The sequence below is a fragment of the Colletotrichum siamense genome, assembly GCF_013390195.1.
Source record: "Colletotrichum siamense strain Cg363 chromosome Unknown KSG_Cg363_contig05, whole genome shotgun sequence".
NCBI lineage: Eukaryota > Fungi > Ascomycota > Sordariomycetes > Glomerellales > Glomerellaceae > Colletotrichum > Colletotrichum siamense.
The window spans coordinates 2,569,365-2,592,524 of record NW_023501018.1 but is presented as its reverse complement, the minus strand read 5'-3'; the positions used below and the strand labels follow the sequence as shown (position 1 = coordinate 2,592,524).

Below are 23,160 nucleotides of genomic sequence, written 5' to 3'. Positions count from 1 at the left end.
TTCTTCCCAAACAAGAAGAGTGTGACTCTCGGCCACCAACGTATCGGCCTAAACGTGGCCGCTGCTCTTTTTGGGAGAACGAACCACACCGAATCAACTTCGGGTCTCACGCTGACACTGGAGTAGACGGGAGGAGGTACTCGAGGGTCCAAAGCAACATCCACCTCTACTTGAATTCCATGTCGAATACCGAGCTCCAGACAGGGTCACGGGTTGCCTAGCCTGCCTTTCCTTTCCATCTGCTTATGCCCTTTTTGTGTTCACCTCCTGCCCGAACAGCCACGACCCGAAAAAAAAAACAAAAGGTACCTTCTCCAAGTCGGTAGACTTGTGAGGCATGCTTCACCTCACTTCTACAACCCCTCCGCCGCATCTCCCCTTCACCATCTGGCTGCATTATCATCGTACTTTCTCATTGTTGGTGACTTGGCCGTTGGAAGCTAACAAGCTCCTTTCGGAAATCTACCCAAGTAGCTCCTTCGCGTTTGATCTCAACCTTTGCGACCCCATTGAAAGACTCCCGCCGCACGCCCCGGGTACAGGAGCCTTAGGTAGACTCACCTGCATCAAACATCTGACTCCTCGAGGCCTTGCTGCCTGGACAAGGCTGCGCAACCTCTCTACCACCCGGTGCGCCTCATTTACGACACCCAAGACGCCTCAAGTAATTGAACCTCTTTTCTTCTTCCTCTCTCGGATATTCTACTTCATCGATTGCGCATCACCATCCGTTTCGGGCCTCTGCAACAGACCTGCTGCATCCTCCGCGCTTGCTCACATCGGCATACTTCACCAGGCGCCCGCGTCCAACTACCTCGCAAATTCACGAGCATCTCTCCTGTCGCCTTCGACGTCGTCTTCAAAATGGACGATTGGGATAGAGGCATTCCTATGGAGCCACCGTCGGGTGACGATCTCCCTTCTTCTTGGGATCAATACGCTCCCGACCACGATAATGATAACCATGGCATCGCAAACAACACCGACGAGGTCAATATCTATGATTTCTTCGATACGAAAGATACCGTCGAGGACACCGACACTACGCACGACAACCTCCAGGACGACCTCGATAACGGGTCCGGATCACAGGAAGATGTTTACGCGCCGACTTCCCAGCCCGCTTTCACTCTGAAGGCCGACATGACGCATATCGAGCGCCGCCGCTATTCTCAGTTCCTTCTTCATGACATTCGAAACGAACTTTCAGACGGAGACACCCTAGTCTTTGTTGACTTCCCGGCCCCTACGAAGCCTGCCGATAATGTCGACTGCTTCGTCTATGCCTGGAACTCGGTGGAGTTTCGCATGCACTCTGAGAAGCTCAAGGCAACCGGATCATCCAAGTTTGCTGAAATGCTGAGTCCCACGCACCAATACCGCATTATGCGTCGGCGAAAGCTGGTCAATAAGCTCCCCGACGGTATCAAGTTCGTTCTCGATTTGACCCCACCATCTGAGGGTGACGATCTCGTATTCCAGATGACCGAAGTCTCCCTGACACCCGGCATCATAAACTGGTGGACGGCGTACGACAAGTACGGCACTGACGATTACGTTGTTTCTGGACACGATGATATATGTGGTTGCTGGAAGGATCCTCAGCCGGAAGACAGTGATAAGGCCACTGCAACGGCAAAGCCAGGTTCCACGCCCAACGGCATGGTCTCACGTCAGATCACAGAGAAGACAGATGTTGCAATGGAACGCGCGATCGAGACAGCAATCGCACAGAGCCTACGAGAGACTGGTCCACAGACTGCAAAGTCCTCGGAGAGGACATACACATCCACCAAAGGAGCCGCTGCTAGGTTGCTGGAGAAGAAGTCCAAGAAGGATCTAACACCTGAGCCGGTTCCTTCATGGCGTCGGATTCCTGACTACTGCGCTGTCCGCCACCGCGTGAACATCCTCCGCCTTATGTACATGATTTCCGACAAGCGAGTCCTTGTTGACTCTGCCCCTCGAGTTTGGACTTTGGTGGCTGTCGCGAAGATTCTGGATTGCACGCATGTCGTCGTAAGTCCATTCCTAAACATCGCCCCTGGGAGACTCTGCTAACAAAAAGCGTAGCGTGACCAGGTTCTTCAATGGCTCATGAGCGCTAACAATACCATGTTCATTGAAGTTCTTCCTGAAGAAAGCTTACAGATTGGTGTAGCCTTGCAGTCAGAGGATGTCACCCGTTCTGCATTCCGAATCCTGGTCAATGAGTTGGCCATCGAAGAAGCTGCTGCTCCCAATGGAGTGCCCAAGGCCGCCACTTACACAGTGTTTGGCCGCAGACGTCACGATCCCGGCGACGACCTCAATAACCTCATTCAGCATGCTGCTCGAGCCATGGTTGAGCGTGTCTCGCGGCCTGTAAAGCAATTGATGAGCGACAACATTTTCGATGACCTGCAAATACCGGAATGGATTCGCCTGAACGAGCTCATCGTCATGTTCTCGAGCCTTCCCGACGATCAGACCTGTCTAGCAGCCAAGGAGAAGGCCATTAAATTGGCCGAAGCCTTGAAGAAGGTTTGGAAAACCCAGGTGGTCATCGAAGTAATCGGCAAACTGCTGGACGCCGACCGGCTGAACAGAATTGACGATCATCGCGCGACTTACGTCGATATCCAGCACTTCAATCGTTTTGAATTGACGTATAACTACTTCAACGATGTCCAAAAGGCACTATGTCCTTTCATATACGACAATATTAGGGACAAGTGGGGAAATCTCACGTGGACTTTCAACTTATTCACGGTCGGAACGAAGAACCTGAACTTCTATCATTTGGCCACCGAATTGTGGATCGCCACGCAAAATGTACTCGTCAGTCATCCTTCCTTCAGGCGTGATCCGGCTTGGAGGGCAGTCTTGAATCTTGGGCCGGGGGGAGCGTTGATGGTTTCGCAACACGCCTTCGATCCGGAGTCTTTCCAAGAAAATCTCAAGTCGCTCCTCCACCCATTCAGTCAGGATTCAGTTCGCATCGGATTTGAAATCCCCATGAATATGACCGGTCATCTTCTACTGACCCTGACGAACAATGAATACAAGTTCCTCCCTCTTTGGGCCGGTGGAAACGACGACGGCACGGGCGGTGTGTTTGAGCCATCTCTTCCCCCAGCCGAATATGGACCGGCAGGGCCTGGACCGGCTTACCACACTGGAATATCGATTGCATCAGATGCGTCAAGCACGGCTGGTTCTGTGAGCAGCGTCTTGAGAGAGCTGCGTTTGGAAGGGGGCAGTAGCGTAGGACCCGGTAGTGTGGATGTTCAGGACGGCATATCCACGGTCTTCAATCGAGGCAAGGTCATAGCTGACGATGTCTCAATGCGCTCAGAGTCTTTCACTGATGGCGGGTACGATTTTACGGACGCAAAGTACGCCATTCCTAGAGATGGACAATCTATCGCCAACGCAGTGGGTGCAGTTGTGCTCGACGAGACTTCTGAGCAGTCGGATGCCGACACGTTGAACTTTGAAGACGAAGATGTCGATGACTTGGATGAAGTCATGACGGAGATTGGGCCGGAAGAGAGTCGGTCTAGAGAGGCAACCCCTGAGTACATCGTCGATGCAGGGTCTGCGACGGAGAGTCGCGACCTGTCTGCTTTGCACAATGACGGCACAGAGACTGTTTCTACGCCGTCGGTCATCGCTACACTATCTGTTTGCTCTGCGGATGAGGAAGACGAAGATTTAATCATGGTTTAGGGGAGTAATCGGGGATAAGGTTTTGTTACGGACTTTTTGGCGTCAAGGAGGGCAATGACTATTCTGGGCGTGCCATCATCGAGATAAATACGCTTGTAAACACGAGAAAAGTTTAAGGTTCAGGAAACGGGACGAAAGTCAATGACAAACAGGCAAATAGGCATTACGGGCTACTTTATGTCAATGCGGACGTTTTAATTTTCAAATTGATGGCTCACCAGTGAGCTGGTGGCGTTGAATCGTGGTATTTTCCCTTTTGATCTATGCGCAAACTCCCATCCTTCCTATATGTACTCCAATCACCGACCCAAATTCGCTGGCGCTCAGCCCCGATTCAGCGTGTTTCCTGAGCCCTTGGGGTTCGCCTCGACGAATTCATCCCAGGCTCTCGCCTTCATCGTCTCTTCGTCCGCCTTGTCAAAGTCGTCCTCATCCGGCTCTGGCCGGTGCCAGCTCGCGTCACCGCCGCCCTCGATAATACCACCTCTCTCCCGCTCTACCTCCAGGTACTCGTCGATGCTCATCGTCGGCAGGTTGTGACCGGGCCGGAACACGTTGGCGGTCATCTCCTGCCTATTGCCCACGAGGGTGAATGGCTGCAGTGGCTTGCCCTCCTTCGTCAGCAGAGGGCCGCCTGGCTGACCAAACATGCTGTGCAGCCGGCGCGGCGCTTCCAGTCGGTCTGTGAAGCCTTCGGCAGTGCGATCCTCGGCGCGGCGGCGGTTGTCCTCCTCGACAGACGTCGGAGACGGCATCAGCGGTACCGTGGCCTGCGCCAAAACCTCCAGCTCGCGGTTGATGCCCTCCAGGCCCTGAAACGCCATGTGCGTAGCATACGCGGCGTGCGCGAGGTGCAGGTCCCGCACAATCTCGTCGTCGCCCTCATCGCCCTGGTACCGGGGGTCGCGACGCAGCGTCTCGAGCCGCTGCTTCAGCGCCCGCTCGGCTTTGAAGTTGGCAATCTTGGTGTCGCGGCGCTTCGCGGGGTCGACGCCTCCCAGGGTGGAAAACGCGACGGAGTCGTCCGTGTACCGTGAGTACAGCTTCTTGTTGTCCTCGCTGAGGAGGTCGTAGGAGTCGAGGAGTCCGAGGAAGGTCTCGTAGGACTCGCGGGCGCGCTCGAGATTGACCCGGCGCTCGATGGGGCGGCGGGAGGGAGCCTTCTGGTGCAGGTCGGCGAGATGAGATGTGATCATCAGGTATGGCAGAGATGAGGTCGGAAGATCCTCAAGGAACTCGTTGGGGGAGAAGAGGGCGGCGCGAGAGACGATCTCGAGGCAGGCCTCGTACTCGGCGATTGCGGTGCGCAAGTCATCGTGGTAGGTGGGAGAAGAAGCCTCGTAAGAGTTCTCGAGGGTGTGCCGCTTCTTCTCTGCGGATGCGAAGACTGATTTCAAGGTCTGGGGTTGATCGTCGTTGGACATTCTTGCGATCTAACGATTGCGAGGTCGTCAGGGTGCGTTCGAGCGGCGGATGGGGGGGGGGGGGGGGGGGGGGGGGGGGGGGGAGAAACACGAAGGCGCACGAGGTAAATATCTCTCGATAGGGGTCTCGGGAGGCGCTGATCCCGTGTAAGCTCCAAGTGGCGACCGAGTCTTATGGTGGCGTGTGACGATTTGAACTAAGCTGGCTAGTACTCAACAACAGGATCTTGATTGCTTGGGCGGGTGTATCACGAGAATAATGGCGACCAGACGTTTCTCTGGTGGCGACGGCACTCTGTTGGGTGCCCCGCTCCAGGGTCTAGCTTCTTATCTTATCTAATTTCCATACAGGGGAAGGTGGTGGGGTAAGTGCAGGGGTCTGGATGTAACTACGTTTTGGCCCTGCACGGAATTGGGATGGACGACTCGGACTCAGCAGACGTGCCACCCGTCAGTGTAGGTAGGTATGTATGTATCAGTTGGCGTTTATTATGAGAATCAGCCATATTGCTACATGCTCAAGCTTTCGCATGTTCTTCCACTTCTTTCCCCTTCATGTCACTACAATATTCGCCCGAATGGCGCAAGCTCAAGACCCCTTTCCCTTATTCGTTAGACGTCTTGCAGGGGTGCATCAACTTGCAACTTGATCACGATCAATGGACACTGGCTCACCACAAGCAGGATGTTGATGGAATCACCAGGTGGACATAGGTAATCTAAGAATTTCTGTGTTCTTGAAAGCCGTTGGACCACAATAGGCTCGTTTTGTTCTAACTAGTTTTGTCCTGTTTGCTCATATGCTGCTTCCCGTAATCCAGAAAAGAATCCTCACATTGTATGGCAGGGTACTTCCTGCCTTCTCTTCTTGAAACTCCTGCCTCAATTCGTTAATCCATTTTATCCCCTCTTCAACCCATATCTGCCTTCCTCTTAAGTGCTGAATGCTCCTTCTCGACGACTTCACCAGCTCGGGACCCTTTGGTCTATTTAAGCTGCTGCCTTTCTTCGAGGTCTCCTTCTCACCTCCTCCTCTTCCACAGCCTTCTACCTTTCACCCTTCCACAAACCACCTCAGTGACCTGAGACTATACAAGTCCTTCAGAGACTCCGAGGCATAGGTAACCGTGTCTGGGTGAAGCCACATCCACCCTCCTCTGGGGCTTGGGGGACTCAAGTTATCTTGACTTTAGCAGTTGCCACAAGTTGTGCCCTCTACCACCTTCGGCTTTCAGCACGCTGTGTTCTTGAATCAGCAAGAGTACTACCTTCCCATCACGTAGGCGCCTGTGCCTTCCTATACCGAGGCAACCTAAGTGAGTACGCATCACTTCATCAACCCCAAACCTCTTGAGTCTTCCCACTCACCATCTCGCGTATCTTCCAGGTCGACATATCTCCGGACATTCTGTTTCACCACAATCGCCAAAATCAGAGACCCTCTCCGAGACACCAATATGCTCGTCAAGAAGGAAGCTCCGGTTGTCCTGACCAACTGCCTTGCAGAAACCCCCGGACCAGCATCTACATCGATTCTTGGAACTCAGAACACAGAGTCAACAAATGTTGATTCTCAAAGCCAACCGTCATCTGCAGTTTTTCATGACGCTAAATCGGAGGTCTTCGGAGACACAGGTGAAGATAACGAAAATCACAATGAGAACAGTGATGAGGAGGAAGATGTGTACCGCGAGTGGCACCAAAACCCCGCTCAGTCTCGGACAATCTCCCAGAAGGCAAGAACAGACCTCGCAACTCTGCAGAATTTCACAAGAAATGTCCATTTGGACGACAGCCGTGAGAAGATTTTGGACGAGTTCTCCGCGGCTGGACTTATTATGAAGGACACCAAGCAGATCATTGGTACTCCTCGTGAGTATCAGATTGAGCTGTTTGAGAGGGCGAAGATGAGGAACATCATCGCAGTCTTAGACACCGGTATGGTTCAAGCCACGTCCGCTATCTGTTGTTTGTGTTAACCAGTATCTAGGATCTGGAAAGACGCTTATAGCTGCTTTGCTACTGCAACACGTTCTCCAGAACGAAGTTGAGGATCGTGCAGCAGGCAAGCCCAGGCGCATTGCCTTCTTTCTGGTAAGTGATGCATGTTCAATTGCTGATTAGGGCTCAACTAACTCCCAACAAGGTCGACAAAGTGTCGCTTGTGTTCCAGCAACATGCTGTCCTCGAATGCAATCTGGGACATAGCGTGGCCAGATTTTGCGGAGACATGCTCGACTCAATGTGGTCTCACGAATTTTGGGCGCAGCAATTTGAAGAGAACAAGGTTGTGGTCTGCACGGCGGCCATCTTGCAAAAGTGTCTGGCGCACTCGTACATTCGCATGGATCAGATCAACCTCCTCATCTTCGACGAAGCTCATCATACGAAGAAAGACCATCCGTACGCACGTATCATCAAGGACTACTACATCAAAGAGCCTGACATGGAAAAGAGGCCAAAAATATTCGGCATGACCGCTTCGCCCGTGGATGCTCAAACCGATGTCAAGATCGCCGCTGCACGCCTCGAGGGTCTTCTACATAGCGAGATCGCCACCATACCGGAGGATTCAACCTCGTTGAAAGCCCACGCGCGCAACATCATGGAAAAAGATGTCTTTTACGGCATGCTACCTATGCCATTTGAGACAGAGTTGTACCGCAAGGTAGCTGGGCTTGTCCGCCACAACTGCCACTTCGGCAAGGAACTCTTCTTTGCGCGCCAAGCAACATCGTTCCTTGGACCATGGCTATCTGATCGACTCTGGAAGCTTTTCCTTACTGACACGACGATTTTGCGGTTGACGAACAGAACTGACATGACCTACTATGGCCTCGACATGAGTGGCAAGGAGGCGGCAGCCGTGCAGAAACTTCGAGAGATTGTCAAGAATCACGATTTCAGTGAAGTCTTGCCGACACTTGATCACCTTTCAACCAAGGTGCTTCGTCTGTGGGAGGAACTTCAAGCGCGTTTCTCCAAACCCACCGATCACAAGTGCATTGTGTTCGTTGACATGCGCCTAACAGCCCTGCTTTTGACCGAATTGTTCCGCCAAGAGGCCACGAAACTTCCGTTCCTCAACGCTGAGTTTCTGGTAAGTCCTTCTGTGCTCTATTCATTTTTGAAGCTGACTTTCCCTGGCAGATTGGAAGTCGACCCGATTCTGGAGCAGCCAACATGTCGTTCAAAGAACAAGTCCTAACCATTTCCAAGTTCAGGCACGGCAAAGTCAACTGCCTGTTTGCAACGCAGGTTGCAGAAGAAGGAATAGATATTCCGGACTGCAGTATCGTCATTCGCTTTGATCTGTACAGGTCTGCGATCCAGTACATTCAGTCGAAAGGCCGCGCACGTAGAGCGGAATCAGAGTACCTCACCTTCATCGAAGGTGGTAACGGACGACATACCCGAACAGTGGCTCAAGCCCAGTGCGACCAGGTCACGATGCGCAGATTCTGCACAGCTCTGCCAGAAGACAAAAAGATCTCCGGAGTCGATATGACAGCCTTGTTTCTTCACGGTGAAGCACAAAAGAAAACATATGTCATTGCGTCCACCGGTGCAACTTTGACGTGGATGTCCAGCCTAGAGGTCCTCTCCAACTTCACCTCTTCATTGCGTCAATCTAATGACGAGGTGCTTGCGCCAGAGTACGTGGTTGTAAATGAAGGCCAAAAATTTCTTGCGGAAGTTCAACTGCCTCCAAGATCCCCGATTCAAACAATGGCCGGAAATCCTCATTCGACGAAACAAGACGCGCGCTGCTCGGCGGCATTTGAGATGTGCAAGGAACTGATCAAGAAGAAGTACATCGATGACCGTCTGCGTCCGGTGTTCGTCAAGAAGCTTCCTGTCATGCGCAACGCCCGACTTGCGGTCAGTTCGAACAAGAAGGCAGAGTACAGGATGCGCTCGAAGCCAGATATTTGGTCAAGATTGGGCCCGGTCGACGTGGTCTACGTCACGGTGCTGAGGATGGGGAATCCCGAATCCATTGGCCGGGACTCAAGACCCTTGATTCTTGTCACGAGAGAGATGCTTCCTGACCTCCCTCCCATTCCGCTCTTCTTTGGGAATGACCAACAGTCAGATGTCTATCCCGTTTCCTTGCCCACTCCTATCCGGGTGTCTGCAGAAGACTCCGAAGCCCTGAAAGAGTTTACCTTACGCATTTTCAAAGATGTCTTCAGCAAGCAGTTCGAGGCCCCAATTACTGACGTGCCGTACTTTCTTGCCCCTGCCACAGTCTATCACTCGGCAAAGCTTTCTGAAGTCGACGATCCAGCTTCGTTGATTGACTGGGAGCATCTTCGCTCCACGCAGGGCAAGGAATTTTTGAACTGGGACGCAACCACGCCAGATGATTTCTTCAGAGACAAGCTCGTCACCGATCCCTATGCAGGATCTCGCAAGTTGTACTTGCGTGGTGTTCGAAAAGATATGAAGCCCTTGGACATGGTTCCCGACGGAGTCCCAGACCCTGGCCACAGATCATGGCGAGACGCCAACGTCGAGAAGAACATTACCGAATACAGCGTCAGTCTCTGGGCGAAAAGCCGCAAGAAGTTCACGTGGCGTCAAGACCAGCCCGTCGTCGAAGCCGAAGTTGTCTCGCTGAGACGAAATCTCCTTGACGATTTCATTGAGACCACGACCGAGGAATCCAGAATATGCTATGTCATTTTGCAGCCTATGAGAGTGTCAACTGTAAGTGCTCGACTACCATAATATGTAGGGATTTGACTAACAATCGCAGCTTCCAATTGAGACAGTAGTTCTGGCATTTGCTTTCCCGGCCATTATCCATCGCATGGACTCTGTCATGATCGCTCTCGATGCCTGCAAGCACTTGAACCTCACCATTCGCCCGGACCTGGCACTCGAAGCCATGACGAAGGATTCCGACAACAGCGACGAGCATGACCAGGAAAAGATCAACTTTCAGAGCGGCATGGGCAAGAACTACGAACGGTTGGAGTTTCTTGGTGACTGTTTCTTGAAGATGGCCACGACGATCGCCATCTTCACATCCAAGCCTGACGATGACGAGTTCCAATACCACGTCCAGCGCATGCTCCTCATCTGTAATCAGAATCTTTTCAACAAGGCAGTTGATAGAGGCCTTCAAGAATACGTGCGGTCTCAGAGCTTCGACCGCCGCAGCTGGTACCCCCAGGGGTTGAAATTGATGAGGGGCAAACAGGGTCAGCCTGCGAACAAGCACGCTCTGGCGGACAAGTCTATCGCTGATGTCTGCGAGGCTCTCATCGGCGCCGCCTACCTTTCATACGCAGACTCTGACAATTACGACATGGCCATTCGTGCCGTGACCGCCATGGTCAAGGAGAAGACCCATCGGATGACCTCCTGGGGTGACTACTTCGCTGGGTATCGGCATCCTGAATGGCAGTTCCGAAAGCCAACCCCAATCCAGCGCGACATGGCTCAGCAAGTCGAGGAGTCGATGGGATATAAGTTCAAATCGCCTGCTCTACTCCGCAGTGCTTTCCATCATCCTTCGTATCCCAGAGCATACGAGAGCTTGCCAGACTACCAGCGTTTGGAGTTCTTGGGTGACGCGCTTCTTGACATGGTCTGCGTCGATTTTCTCTTCAACAAATTCCCCAACGCAGACCCGCAGTGGCTCACAGAGCACAAGATGGCCATGGTCAGCAATCAATTCCTCGCCAGCCTGTCTGTGAAGCTTGGCCTTCACAAGCATATCTTGGTGGGTACATCCGCGATGCTGAGCCAAAAGGAAGAGTACGTGTCCTCGCTCAACCTGGCAATGGCAGAGGCGGAATCTGAGGCCGAGTCGTCCGAGTCGGGAATGTTTTCTCAAGACTATTGGATCAACGTCAAGCACTCGCCCAAATACCTTTCCGACGTGCTGGAGGCTTACGTTGGTGCCGTCTTTGTCGACTCGGGCTACGACTACAACGAGGTCCGCAAGTTCTTTGACAAACACATCCGACCGTTCTTCACTGACATGTCGCTCTACGACTCATTCGCCAAGAAGCATCCCGTTACGAGACTTAGCCACTTGATGGAGAAGGAGTTCAAGTGCACAGAGTACCGAATCATGACGACCGAGGTTGCACCCCCGGCAGGAGAAGGGGCTCGCGTTCTTACCGGCACCAATGTGCTCTGTGGGATCATTATCCATAGAGAGGTTCGATACCACACTACGGCGGAGAGCGGACGATACGCAAAGGTTCGAGGTGCAGAGCGGGCGCTTGCTGAGTTGGATGGCCTGTCTGTTGATGAGTACAAGAAGAGGTTTGCATGCGACTGCAAGGGAACTGAAGGCGAGGAGACCGGGGCGATCAATCATGGCACTGCAGTATAAAGTGCAGGGGTGGAGGGGGTGACGTATTTGGCAGGGAATTTCTAGGAAAGGGGAATGGCGAACTCCAAGTTTGCTCTCGAGGTTCGTGCGTGGTGAGACGGTCTCATCGAGGTAGGCACGAACAAGTAGATACGGAAAGACAGCGGCAGATTAGCAATTTCAATTTTTGACTTGTAAAGCACGCGATATTCTGGGCCTTGCCAGGTGGATCAGATCTGACTTGTGTCCACCCATCAGTTTTGGAACATTCTCGATTGTTCATATCAAGCAGTCGTCAAGATAGCAGTGAGTGTGGGGGCAAACAGTCTAGCCCAAGTTGATTCGGCTTTGTAGCAAGAATACTAAATGGACAGGCCACGTTCTAGTCAGCCAGTCATCCCCGTCACTTCAACTCCCTTCTCTCAATCCTCCTCCGCCCTCTCGCCGTCGTCTCTTCGCATTTCATAGCATGCGAGGTGCTATTAAACGTGAAATAAACCAAGTAGAAGAAAAATTTCATCTTTGTATATAAAACAGACCCGTGTTGAAACTCCTAGCTCTTGTCGTAGCTTCCAAGACTTCTTTTTTTCGTTTGGGGAAAAAAAAACCTTCATAGTCCGTTGGGGGTATCGTTGAGATTGTATGCATGCTCCTTCCAATTCCGTTCCGCTCTCCCTTCTCCGAGGCTTTTGTGCTGTGATGTGAGGTTTGAATTCATCGCCTGACGAATTCGGTATGAGTGTCTTTTTGTTGAAAAAACACAAGTTGAGCCCCCTTTTTTTCCATCCTTGACCTGTTGAAAACGCCGTTCATGATGCATACTTAAAATTTTTTGTTAGGGGGGTTGAGTAAGTTGAACAAGAATCAAATGTCACCTAAGCGGTGATAGCAGCACCTGTGGTGCCGTTTTGCAGTTCCGTCTCCCCATTCGCCTTGGGTTCAGAAGGGATATCGGTGTATTCCTGGACGGAAAGACCATCCAGCAAGTCGAACAGAGCAGTCTTCTGGTGGAAGTCGTTGTTGACTGGAGAGCAAAGTCAGCTTAATCTAACACATGTTTTCAAAGTCATTCAAACTAACCGATGTTGATCAGGTACCATTCGTTCATGATACGATCGATCAGTACTCTGCTGGGAGTTCCGGCCTCAAAGCAGCGAGCCCAGTCGGTACCAAGACGGAAGGCCTCGTCCTTCCATGCCATGAAGCTGATGCCCTCGACGATGGTTGGTTGCACAATCTCCTTGCCTGGGAACACACCCCAGGTGACAGCGTTAGGGCTGTCGCTAGACGCGTTGTATGTAAGAGCACCGTTCTTGGTAGTGGCGTAATACGTCATGTCGGGGTTCTTCTCAATGCGAGCGACGATCTCCGGGAACAAGTCGGGGTGAACCAGGAGTTCAAGGTAAGCCTTTTGGTAGACGTAACCGTTCGGCGGACCCCAGCCGTGAACCGGGTGAGATGACTTCACGCCGTCGACTGCAGGCTGCGAGTTGATTGTGAGTAAGCCACGCTTATTGAGGCCAATGAGCTCCTCCCTAATACCGTCGGCTTCGCTGGTCAGAGGAGCCTCACTCCAAGGGAGATTGTCAATTTCGGTTTCGAGGTAGCGGACGAAGATGTTGGCAACGTCCTTGATTGACTTGGGCTCGCCCCACTTCTTGCGGTTCTGCTCATTGGTACCTGTCAGTCCGATGCCATAGGCATCCAGCTCACCGAAGGCAGGCGAGCGAGAGTCACCCCAGCGACCGTTGGGGAACTCGTCCCAGTCCTGCGTGCGCAGCACATAGGACTTATTGCGGCCCTTCCAGAAAATGGGCCGCACGTCCTCCTCCCTACGGCCGAGACCTAGCGACTGCTTCCAGGGGAGAGCGTGCTTCAGAGGGCGTTCAGAAGAGGGCATGTAGTCAAGCTCTTCAAGCACCATTCTCGTGGCCTGTGCAAGGTTCATGGTGTAAAAGTGCAAGTGATGAATACCCGCGGCAATAATCTTCCGGCACATGTTTGCCACGAGGCCTTTACCAATCTCACGTACAGCCACATCGTCGTTCTTGACAGGCTCCAAAGCCGCCATCCAGTCGTCAGGAACCCGGCAGTTCATGTGCTTGGCGCGGCGAAGGAAACTGGCGTAGGTGGCAATCGGCATGATGCCAGGGATGATGGGAATGGTGATGCCGCGTTCGCGCACCTTGCCAACCCATCGGATGAAGTTGTCGGCGTCGTAGAACATCTGGGTGACAATAAAGCTGGCGCCCATGTCGACCTTCTCCTTCAAGTGGTCCAGCAACTGCTCCTCGTCCTTGTTGTCGTCACAGCCCTCAGGGTAACCAGCAACGCCGATGTCGAAATGATCATGGTAGGTGGCCCGGATGTGCTTCACGAGATCCTTTGCGTAGCGGAAACCGTCGTCGGTAGCCTCCCACTTCTCGTGTTCTCTTGGGGGATCACCACGGAGGGCCAGGATGTTGGTGCAGCCAGCCTTGTAAGCCTTGCGCAGAGCGTCATTGACCTTCTCCAGGCCCATGTCCGTACATGTCAGGTGCATGCAAGTCTCGAGGCCGTAGATAGACTGGGCCTGGAGGACCATCTCGCAGGTCAGCTCAGCGATGCGGCCGCCGGCACCCCATGTGATGTCGATGAACTTGGGGCCAAAGTGGTACATGCGCTCCATACGGTCGTACAGGTTCTGAACACCCTGGGCGGTCTTCGGGGGGAAGTACTCGAATGAGAAGGAGGGCTCACCCGTCCTCCGGGTCTCGTCGAGCATAGCCTTGATGTGCATGTTGACTGTGGTACTGAAGTGATATGTGAAGGGTGGATCAGAAGCAGAAGAGGATAATGACGGCCGCCAGAGGGCTCTCTAGGTTCGTGGGGTGCTGCGAAGAGAAGACGTTAGATCCAATTGAATGGCAAGCAACACGCGCAGACGACCGACAAGGTGTAGGATGAAATTGAGGCTATTTAGACGTGGTGTGAAGACCAGATGGAAGGGAGAACATGGGAGGCGGGGTGGAGAGATTGGCTGCAGGGACGGAATGTTCGAGGGGTTAAAAGGCGTGTTGAGGGATGCATGGCAGGAGGGCGAAGCCAGCGAGACAGAATCAAGCTAGGGGTGAATGCTTACTAGACAATCTCTTCGGAATAGACGTGTGAATTTCTCTCCTGGCACCGATCCCTGGATCTGCAAGAAGGCACAGTCCAAAACTCCAAGGCAACTCAAAGGATCAGGACGTCTGGCAGAAGGTTTGGAGATGGAGAGAAGTTGGAAAATTTGGGGGAAAGAGTCCCAGAGCCTGGGAGTGAAGCGCAGAGCCAGTGGCACAGCACAACCACCCACCATTTTCCCGCTTGCACCCCCACTACGAGCGGCAGCGGCCACTAACAGCGAAGCGTGGGTAAGGGTGCCGCGAGGTACCTGAGGTAGCAAGTAGGTAGGAACGCTGCGTCTCTGCTGGAACCAACCTACCTTAGGTACCACGACGTTGCTGAGCTCCGAAGATGGAGGGTCGATGCCCCGCTTTGGCGATTAATTGCAGCGCTGCGAGTACGTAGCGCACCTAAGGTTCCCCTCGGTACGTATCTTACCCCTCCATCATGGATCCCTAGTCGCGTACCTTCCTGCGGGATGTGCGGCAGAAACGCTGGAAACAGGAACTATGGGCAGGCGGTGACCGCCTCAGTATGTAGAGTACGCTGCTTCACCGCCAGACCCGGTTGAGGCAGTTGAGGCAGGTCCCTCCGTCCAAGCCTTCCGCCAATGACGCCACGTTCTCTTGCCCCCGAAACCTTGGAGTCAGGAAACAGGGACCAGGGTCGCTGTGCACGGAGCGGTCGTCGGCCACCTCCAGCCTCCGGTCAGTGTTTTCTCTCCAACAAACTGGAAGTCTCCGTTTTGTTCAGCTCCAGATACCCGCTTTTCTCTTTTTCTTCCCTTGTCCTCCATTCCCCGTCTCTGTTTCTGTTTCTCCTATCAATGACACATGTTCATGGGTGATGGGGGCGAACGGCTCCTGCAATTGGCTGTTTACAGCGTATGTAACTGCTGTACGCATTCAAGCATTACAACTTACCGTCCGGGGAACGGCGCTGAGACCACTTCAAAATCGACAACACCAGAAGCACGCAATCCTCAGACGGACAGAAACCGGCGCCCTGAGTAGCACAACCTCCACGTTTGTCAAACCAACTATAAAAGTCGCCGCAAAGGTTGTTGGGCAACTCATCCCTGGCTCGTGGGACAATCCCGCGGCTGCAACTGTCAGTCGGTCGCTTGCGTGACGTGTTAAACAAAACGTTGTCACAGACACCATGGGATTTATCTTCATGCTTCTCTCAATAAGGTTGGCCATCGGGAGCCCTCTTGATACATCGGCCACCCCAACCTCCGTTCCATGACGGCCGACTTCCCCGAGCCCTCTGCGCTTCCGAATCCGACACGCAAAAAGGGCTTCAGCACCGAAATCCCGCACCCAAATCCAGGACTCCAGTTCAGCGCACGCCAGCCCAACCTAACCCGGCGTTTCTCGAAACAACCAAAAGACACAGGGAATTTTGGTTTCTCACTCCGAGACACTCTGCCTTTACAAGTTTCGAGTTGCATTCAACCGATCACCCACTCCCACGCTCGCTTCCGATCAAGGCCAATGAGCTCCTCCCGTGCTCCTCTCAACCCACAACTACATGCACTAGCCCGCCTACCTGCGTGCTGCATGTCGCGCTGCTAACCATTCTCCGGCTACGGCTTCTTGTCCTGGACTGGACGGCTTGCCTTTTCTACTTCATGCGGTGAAGTTGTTGTTGCCTGGCTTCCGTGAAAAAGAAGTGTGGCAACCACTCCAAAGCCAGCCGCGGCAGTATCGCAAGCACCGCGTTTTCCGTCCAACAAGCTAAGTAGCGAAGCAGCTGAAAGATCACATGGTTTGAGACAGGTAAACTATTGTAGGTCTATCACACACAAATCGCTCAACTGCCATCAGACACCTCTTCTGCCACACTTCCGGTCTGCAGCTGCAAAGCCGCGGCGCCTCTCAACCGTCGCCACTTGTTACTCTGGTCTATAACAGCTCTATCAAAGACAAACCACCACCTCTGGAAAAGTGCCTGGCCGACTTCCCAACTCGTTGCATCGTATGGGTCGGCCCCCCAGATACGCGCTCCCTCACATGAATCCTCCAGGTCGTAAGCAAAGTTCACCAGCCCAAGCGGGCCCCGGGCTGCAGGTGGCCGTGCCGCGTCGGGTAGACTGAACAAGTCAATGATGCGGTCCCGCACCCCCGGCCACGGCAGGAAGTCCATGATCGGATGATGGGGCACAAGAGCTTGCGTTGCCGTTGGTCTCCACGTCTTGGGGAGCAGCTCGGCCGGCGTACCAGCTCCCTGGTTGAACGGCGAGTTGGCCGCAGGGTCCCACATTACCGAGTAGGATCCGAGCCTGGTCGCGATCCGAAGAAGCCCTTTCAGTACCTTGAGGTCACTCATTGGTAGCAGGTAGCTGTCGGGAAAGTCGGGCGAGGTGGGAGGCGAAGACATGGACGACGCCGATCTGCTCATGAGAGATGCTGGGTCGATGGTAGACGCCGAGCTGAACGAAGCTGTCACCGCCACGTCGCCTCCCAGCCCCTGATCCAGCATCGTCGGAGTCATTGTGCCAAACATGAAGTTGTCCGGCATGTCAGTCACATCCGACAGATCGCCGTCCCAGGCCGCAGCCGCGTCCAGACCAAACGCCGCCGCATTAGCGTCCCCTGCACCACCTCTGAGGGGCAGAAATTCGTCTGCAGCCTGAACAATCGGGCTGGCAACGTCTTGGAGACGAGGAGCGGCAGGGCGGTCAGCAACTGTCTCGACCAGTTGAGCTTCTGAGCCGCTCCCTTGCTTCTGCTTCGCGAGACGGGTTTGTCTCTTACGCTCCCCTGTTCCAGATCAGCCACACGTGCCCAGACGCACAGGGCAAACGTGCTCGTGAGGCGCGCGCACCCAAGAAGAAGCGAGGAACGGTGAGCTTACTGTATCTTCTCTGAGCCAATACGTTGAGGACTCTTTTCCGTTCGGAGGCGTCCTCTTCAATATCTGGTACTTGCAAGGACGGAGGGGCCTTGTGAACCCTCTGCCGGGTCCTGGGCCTGTTGTATGTCGTGGTGGAGCTAGCCGTGTCTGCCATGGTCTTCTTCACAACGATTGGCCCTTGATGTAGTACTATGTGCGATGCGGCAGTATCGAAACGGCAAAAAAGATCGGATCCTTGCTGTGCTCCTCAATGGCCAATTCCGTATCATTTCGACGGGTTAGACCTCTGACATCGTCTCGGCGGCATGTTATTTAAGCATGTTCGTTAACTGGCTGGAGTATTACACTGTGTCAAAGGTAGCGTTATGTTGACTGTGTAAGCATAACGGATAAGGAGTACGCGCCGAAACGCGCTCCGCCGTGTAGAACCAGGTTCTCGCTAACATTTTCTCAATTCGACGTTCCTCCTCACAGTGCCGGGACAGGCCTAGCGTCAGTCAGTAGAAAGAAAGCCTTGCTGCTCTGGGAATATCCAGAGGTCGTCTCATTCAATCCTTCACGATGGAGGGCAATTTTGCATAAGCCTCTTGCCGCGGCTTTTCCTTCAATTGATTCAGACGTTGGCAGCTGTCCAAGAAATAACTCTTCGCCGTCCATGATAGCCTTCATAGGCTTTCCGGATCCGGAAGACCCGACAATCCATCCATGACACATGATTTCATGTACTACGCGGTGTACTGTAGAGAAACTGACGAGTGAGCGCGCATAATGGCGATTGTCTAAGTATAATTTCATTAAGTTTTCCATTGGGTATACGAGCTGATACGTTTGACAAGCTCCTCATCACCGCCCTCTATTCCAGTCCATCTTTTTGATAGCTCGTTGAGCCGGCCGTAACTTTTGATTTTCTCTTTACCCAGTAATCCATCCCCGTATCCTGTGTATCTGTATATGAAATAGTCGTTCAAGTCTTCGTTATTTGGCGCCTCAGTGATGCATCAGAATTGATCAACTAGAAGGGCCCCCACCAAGAGGCGCACCGCCGCCCAAGTCCATCCCCATGCTCATCTCAAGACTTGCTAGGTCCGTCGCGCTGAAATCCAGATTCATCTCCTGCAGGATGTTGTTCATTTCCGCGTCGGAGATGGTCAAGTCCATGCCAGAGGGTAAGGCAGCGGTGGAGGACGAGGCCGATAGCTGCGGCTGCTGCTGTTGTTGCTCAGACTGTTTCGTCGACACCCAGCCCTTGAATTTGTCCAACAAGACCTGGTCATCGGCCGCAGTCGTAGGCTGCTTGAGGATAAGCCTGGCCTGCGCGCGGAGGGCGTCGTCGCTGGGGAAAGTGCCCGTGATAGCGAACTCCGTCTCAACGAAGCGGACGAGACCGTCCTCCAGCTCGCGGGCGCAGAAAATGGTCGCCGGCTTCGCGTAGCGGGTCTTGAACGTCTCGAGGTATTTGTTGAGGATGGCCGAATCCGTGTCGAACATGCGCGCGTCCCGGATGGGGACGTTGGCCGACTTGTCGGCGAAGGGAGCCATGTTGCCCTTGGGGAAGGCATACGGAGGCGCGAAGCCGGTGCCGCCTTGTGACAGGGACCAGGAGTCGCCAGGAGGGAGACCTGGTCCGGGGTCCTTTGTGATGCCGGCGTCACGCTTGAAGCGTTGCAACCATTCTGCGTTGTCGGCTGCGGTTTGGTTCCATGGGTCGTCACTGGATTGTGGTCAGCATCAAATGTTCAGGAGACTGTGTGAAAATACTTACTCGTCGTATAGAATCCAACGAGCTTGGTGTTGAATCTCCGCGTCGGTGGGGACGTGGGAGCTCGGGTTGTTTGGGGACATGGTGGCTGCAACCCAACGACCGAGTTCTCGGGCAAGACGTCGGTAGCAGTTTGCGTCGTTCAAGAAGAAGGGGCCGGTCTTAACATAGGAGGAATTGTTGGAGTTGGAGCCAGCGTAACTTCCTATGGCCGGGTCCGCCATTTGCGGGCAGATGAGGCTGGAAGCAGCGTTGCCGGTGGAAATATGGGATGGCGATGTCTCCGAGACGGAGAGCTGAATTCCTCCTACAGCCAACTGAGCCTCCGGAGAGGTAGTCCAGCTCGAGCCAGAGGCAGAGGGACTGAACTGATGGCGCTGTTTGAAAGCAGACAACCACTCCAGGTTATCGGCAGCAGTCTGGTTCCAGCCGTCGTCAAACTCGTAGATAATGATACGAGCTTGTCGTTGCAAGTCGGCATCGTCCGGTTCGATTCCCAGCGCCCTCTGAGAGTTCATGTAGTCCGCCAACGAGCGCTCCAGTCTGCTATAATTGTGAATGGTCGAGTCGACTTTGGTCAAATCTGTCGACCGCTCGTTCGCGTTCACAATGTCTTCGGTTCGGGGGAGGTGTGCGCGCTGTCGGAAGTTGGCCAGCCAGTCGGTCGAGGTGTAGATCATCTTAACGAGCCAGTTGGCGATGAAATCGGAGGGGGTGGTCGAAACTTCCTCGATGCGTCCCACAATCTTACAAGCCTCTTCCTGGAGCTCTTCGTCCATGGCGGTCAGGCCCAACAGACGCTTCGCTCTGACGAATTCATGAAGCTGATTTTCGAGCGGGCAGACCTCGAACAAGTTGTCCTTGCCGTTAATTTTCAGGGTGGACAGTCTGTTTTCAATCTGCGAACGCATCGGACCGAACTTGGCTTGTCGCATGATTTCCTCCGTCGACATGATCAGATCACGCAGCCATGAGAAGGGGTAGGAAATCTCTCGGATGGACAAGACTTCAGACGCGAAAATAATACGACACGCCTCTAGTTGCATCTCCTCGTCGCTGGGCATGCGGCCGGTCTTGTCGAAGTGGTTCTGCATGAAGTACGCCAACTCAATCTTGATGAGCTCATAAGCGCTCCTGGGGCTCTCTGCCGGTGCACCGCTGGCCTTGTACGGGTAGGGAGTGTTTCGTTCATTGTCAATGAGATCTATTTACCAGTTAGACGTCGGAAGCTGGTCTACGGGATATCTGAGGGGTCTCATACATGGCGGGATGGAGTTCTCGATCATTGAGAGCACCGGTGCTTCAAAACCCCAGTCACCCTTCCAGTCCGCCATGGTATTACCAGTCTTGAAATGCTCTGCCAGATGCTCAACACGAGAAGTCCAATTCGGGAGTACAACTCCGCAGAAACCGCAACGCGACCGAATCTCTGGCGTGGCAACCTTCCATGCTTTCATAGACCAATCCACAAACTTTACGTTGTGAACTAGGCGCAGATGCTGGTTGAGATGATCCTTCCGGTAGAAGGTGCGCTCTTCAAGAGTTCTTTCCTGGCATGCCGTGTGGTTGTGTGATTCGACGTGGGCGCTGTCGGGATTGGCTTCGCCGCAGAAGACGCACGACAGCTGGTTCGTCTGCGGGTTGAGAGCCACAGGTCCGTCAGGGGCACATACCCATCTCTCCAATGACAAGTGGAGAGACTTTTCGTGCCGTTGCCAGTCGTGCTTTGTTCTGAACGTCTCGGTACAGAATGTACACTGGAAGGTCTTGAGAGGGGTGGCCAGGGACGTCTTCTCGTCGGAGGGCTTGCCACCAGCGCGCCTCCTGCGACGCCTGCGGCCGCGGTTGAAGGACCCAAACGAACCAAAAGATCCGCGGGAGGCATGCGAATAGGCAGAGGCAAAAGAGCCGCCCGACGAGTGTGAAGTGCCGACACTGCTCGCCGAGGAAGCATTGCACTGGGACCTACCCGACCCATCATCCGTGAAATTGAAGCTGTAAGGGCTGTTGAGGCCTAAGGATAGTCAGTACACGCAAAGGCCGAGATGTATGATGGGTATGTATGTACCTGATGAAGAGGCCCCCGAGCTGGAAGCAACGGCGCGGGCGATAGCTGTGACGGTGGCAGGTTCGTTTTCGGGCGGAGAGTCCACCCAACGCTCCAGTGGATTCATGCGGCTCGTTCTGCCATCCGGAGCGGGAGTGCCCCGTCTCTGCGGAATGTCGATGGGACCGGTCCAGCTGCTGCGGACGTGAGGTGATGTGGAGCGAGGTGCCTGTGTCTTGCCCCGACGCCGGGCGTTGGCAAGCCAGTTGGTGATCTGGGTCTTGTTGAGACCCGTCTGACGTTGGAGCATCTCTTTCTCTTCATCACTGGGGTAAGGATGACGAGTGTGCGTAGAGAGCCAATTTTTGAGAATCCGTACCGATTCCCTCGAGAAACGGGCGCCAATTTTGGCTGGAGTTGCCGACTTGTTAGGTACCGGCATGGCAGGTTCCTCTGAAGAGGTGCCCAGGCTCTTGAGTAAGTCTGGCGTCGATGAGCCCGGGATGCTAACAGGCATTGCGCCATCCTCCTGAGGGATGGCACTGGGATGGTCTCCCATGGTGGGCCAGGGGTTCTGGGGAAGATTGTCCATTTGGAACAAGTCAGGCTGGGTAGCAAAGCTGCACTCGTTTCGCAGAGCAACACAGGAAGTGCAGTAGTTTTTGTAGCGACCCTCTCGAATCTTTTTACACTGGTAGCCTCCGAGGGTGCAATTATCGCAGGGAAAGTCCGGGGCGACCCACCAATCTTCAAGCTGGTCGCACTGTTCCTTATCGAAGGTACAGTTGGTGTTGAAAGATTGGTCCATGGCGCTGGTCAGTTGTGCGTCCAGAGGGCTGAGGGTGTTGTTGTCCGAAGGCAGGGCACCCGGCGCATTCTCTGCCGAGAAGTGCTGAAGAGCGAAGAAGCCAAAGTCGTCGTCATCCACGTTCTCCAATACGAGATCCAGGTTGGGGTCGGTGGGCGAGACGTCCTGGGAGGGCATGTTGAATATGTTGCCCACCTCTGCGGCGGCGGCCTCCCAGTTGACGAACTCGTCCATGTCCTCGTGGATGGTTGTCATGATTAGGGAGCGCCCTTAATGAAGGGCGCGGTTGGTCGATCTGGATGACCTGCGGAAGGGCGTCGGTGTCATGGAGCGGCTCCTGCAGATGTAAGTCGGCAGGGCGTCACAACCAGGAGCGTTGTCAATTGTCAAATGTCAACTGCCACAGAGCAAACGAAGCCCCGCCCAATTGTAAGACTGCCGGAGCAGACAAGATGATGGAATCGGAAGGCTAGTCCGGGTCTGGCGGCGTCTTGACAAATACAGTACAGGAGGAGGGGTCGGAGGCAAAGGAGGAATTGGTATAAAGATGAAGGATACAAAAAGACGGAGGAAAACTGGTTCCTGGCATCGAAATCTTTTATTCAAAGCCTCGCGCAGTTTCGCAGCAAAGACGAGGTCAAGCCAGCTGGACTTCCCGCGTCGATGGGTGTTCCCAAGTGGTGGGTTGGCTCGCCAGACCGGACCGGGGTCTGTATGGGTCGCGTGTGCATCAACTTGTCAAGAGTGCGCCCTTCGCTCGACAAGTCTACACCCTTTGGACGGGGACGCCCCCACCTTTACGTCTGCGCCGGGGTGCCGCTTGGACTTTTCAGTGTTAGGTGCTAAGGTACCTACCTACTACCTTATGTAAGTAGCAGCAGCCTCCAGTGTCCCTCCCTCCGTGCCTCCGTTCCGTGCCTCCTTCATGTCCAGTTTGCGGAGGGAAGGAACTGCGGAGTCGACATCGGAGTCGTGGTTGGTGTGTAAGTAGTTAAGGTAGGTAGGTAGCTGCAGATAGCCAACCTCGACGTCGGCCGACTCGTACAGGCCTTTTATGGGCTGCAATTGAGTTGA

The 23,160-nt window shown here is 53.9% G+C and overlaps 7 protein-coding genes across 7 annotated transcripts; 2 read left to right on the top strand and 5 right to left on the bottom strand.

Annotated features, from left to right (window-relative positions):
- Window positions 1–864: 864 nt before the first annotated feature.
- On the top strand, window positions 865–3,711 carry CGCS363_v008269 (uncharacterized protein; the record flags this gene model as incomplete). Its single annotated transcript, XM_036640118.1, has 2 exons — window positions 865–2,019; window positions 2,074–3,711. The coding sequence occupies 2 exons, from the start codon at window positions 865–867 to the stop codon at window positions 3,709–3,711; spliced, it is 2,793 nt and encodes a 930-aa protein (XP_036494975.1).
- Window positions 3,712–4,034: 323 nt separating this feature from the next.
- CGCS363_v008268 (Uncharacterized protein) lies at window positions 4,035–5,135 on the bottom strand (the record flags this gene model as incomplete). Its single annotated transcript, XM_036640117.1, has 1 exon — window positions 4,035–5,135. One exon carries the CDS (start codon window positions 5,133–5,135, stop codon window positions 4,035–4,037), a length of 1,101 nt encoding a protein of 366 aa, XP_036494974.1.
- A 1,457-nt stretch (window positions 5,136–6,592) lies between these two features.
- On the top strand, window positions 6,593–11,490 carry dcl-1 (Dicer-like protein 1; the record flags this gene model as incomplete). Its single annotated transcript, XM_036640116.1, has 5 exons — window positions 6,593–7,073; window positions 7,126–7,229; window positions 7,282–8,235; window positions 8,286–9,848; window positions 9,898–11,490. 5 exons carry the CDS (start codon window positions 6,593–6,595, stop codon window positions 11,488–11,490), a joined length of 4,695 nt encoding a protein of 1,564 aa, XP_036494981.1.
- Window positions 11,491–12,344: 854 nt separating this feature from the next.
- met9 (Methylenetetrahydrofolate reductase 1) lies at window positions 12,345–14,248 on the bottom strand (the record flags this gene model as incomplete). Its single annotated transcript, XM_036640115.1, has 2 exons — window positions 12,345–12,493; window positions 12,550–14,248. 2 exons carry the CDS (start codon window positions 14,246–14,248, stop codon window positions 12,345–12,347), a joined length of 1,848 nt encoding a protein of 615 aa, XP_036494980.1.
- Window positions 14,249–14,285: 37 nt separating this feature from the next.
- CGCS363_v008265 (uncharacterized protein) lies at window positions 14,286–14,806 on the bottom strand (the record flags this gene model as incomplete). The annotated part of the gene is made up of 2 exons (XM_036640114.1): window positions 14,286–14,342; window positions 14,591–14,806. The coding sequence occupies 2 exons, from the start codon at window positions 14,804–14,806 to the stop codon at window positions 14,286–14,288; spliced, it is 273 nt and encodes a 90-aa protein (XP_036494983.1).
- Window positions 14,807–16,428: 1,622 nt separating this feature from the next.
- Window positions 16,429–17,626, bottom strand: CGCS363_v008264 (uncharacterized protein; the record flags this gene model as incomplete). Its single annotated transcript, XM_036640113.1, has 2 exons — window positions 16,429–17,378; window positions 17,473–17,626. 2 exons carry the CDS (start codon window positions 17,624–17,626, stop codon window positions 16,429–16,431), a joined length of 1,104 nt encoding a protein of 367 aa, XP_036494982.1.
- Window positions 17,627–18,480: 854 nt separating this feature from the next.
- hbx4-3 (Homeobox protein 4) lies at window positions 18,481–22,341 on the bottom strand (the record flags this gene model as incomplete). Its single annotated transcript, XM_036640112.1, has 4 exons — window positions 18,481–19,183; window positions 19,235–20,435; window positions 20,493–21,245; window positions 21,300–22,341. The coding sequence occupies 4 exons, from the start codon at window positions 22,339–22,341 to the stop codon at window positions 18,481–18,483; spliced, it is 3,699 nt and encodes a 1,232-aa protein (XP_036494977.1).
- Window positions 22,342–23,160: the final 819 nt, after the last annotated feature.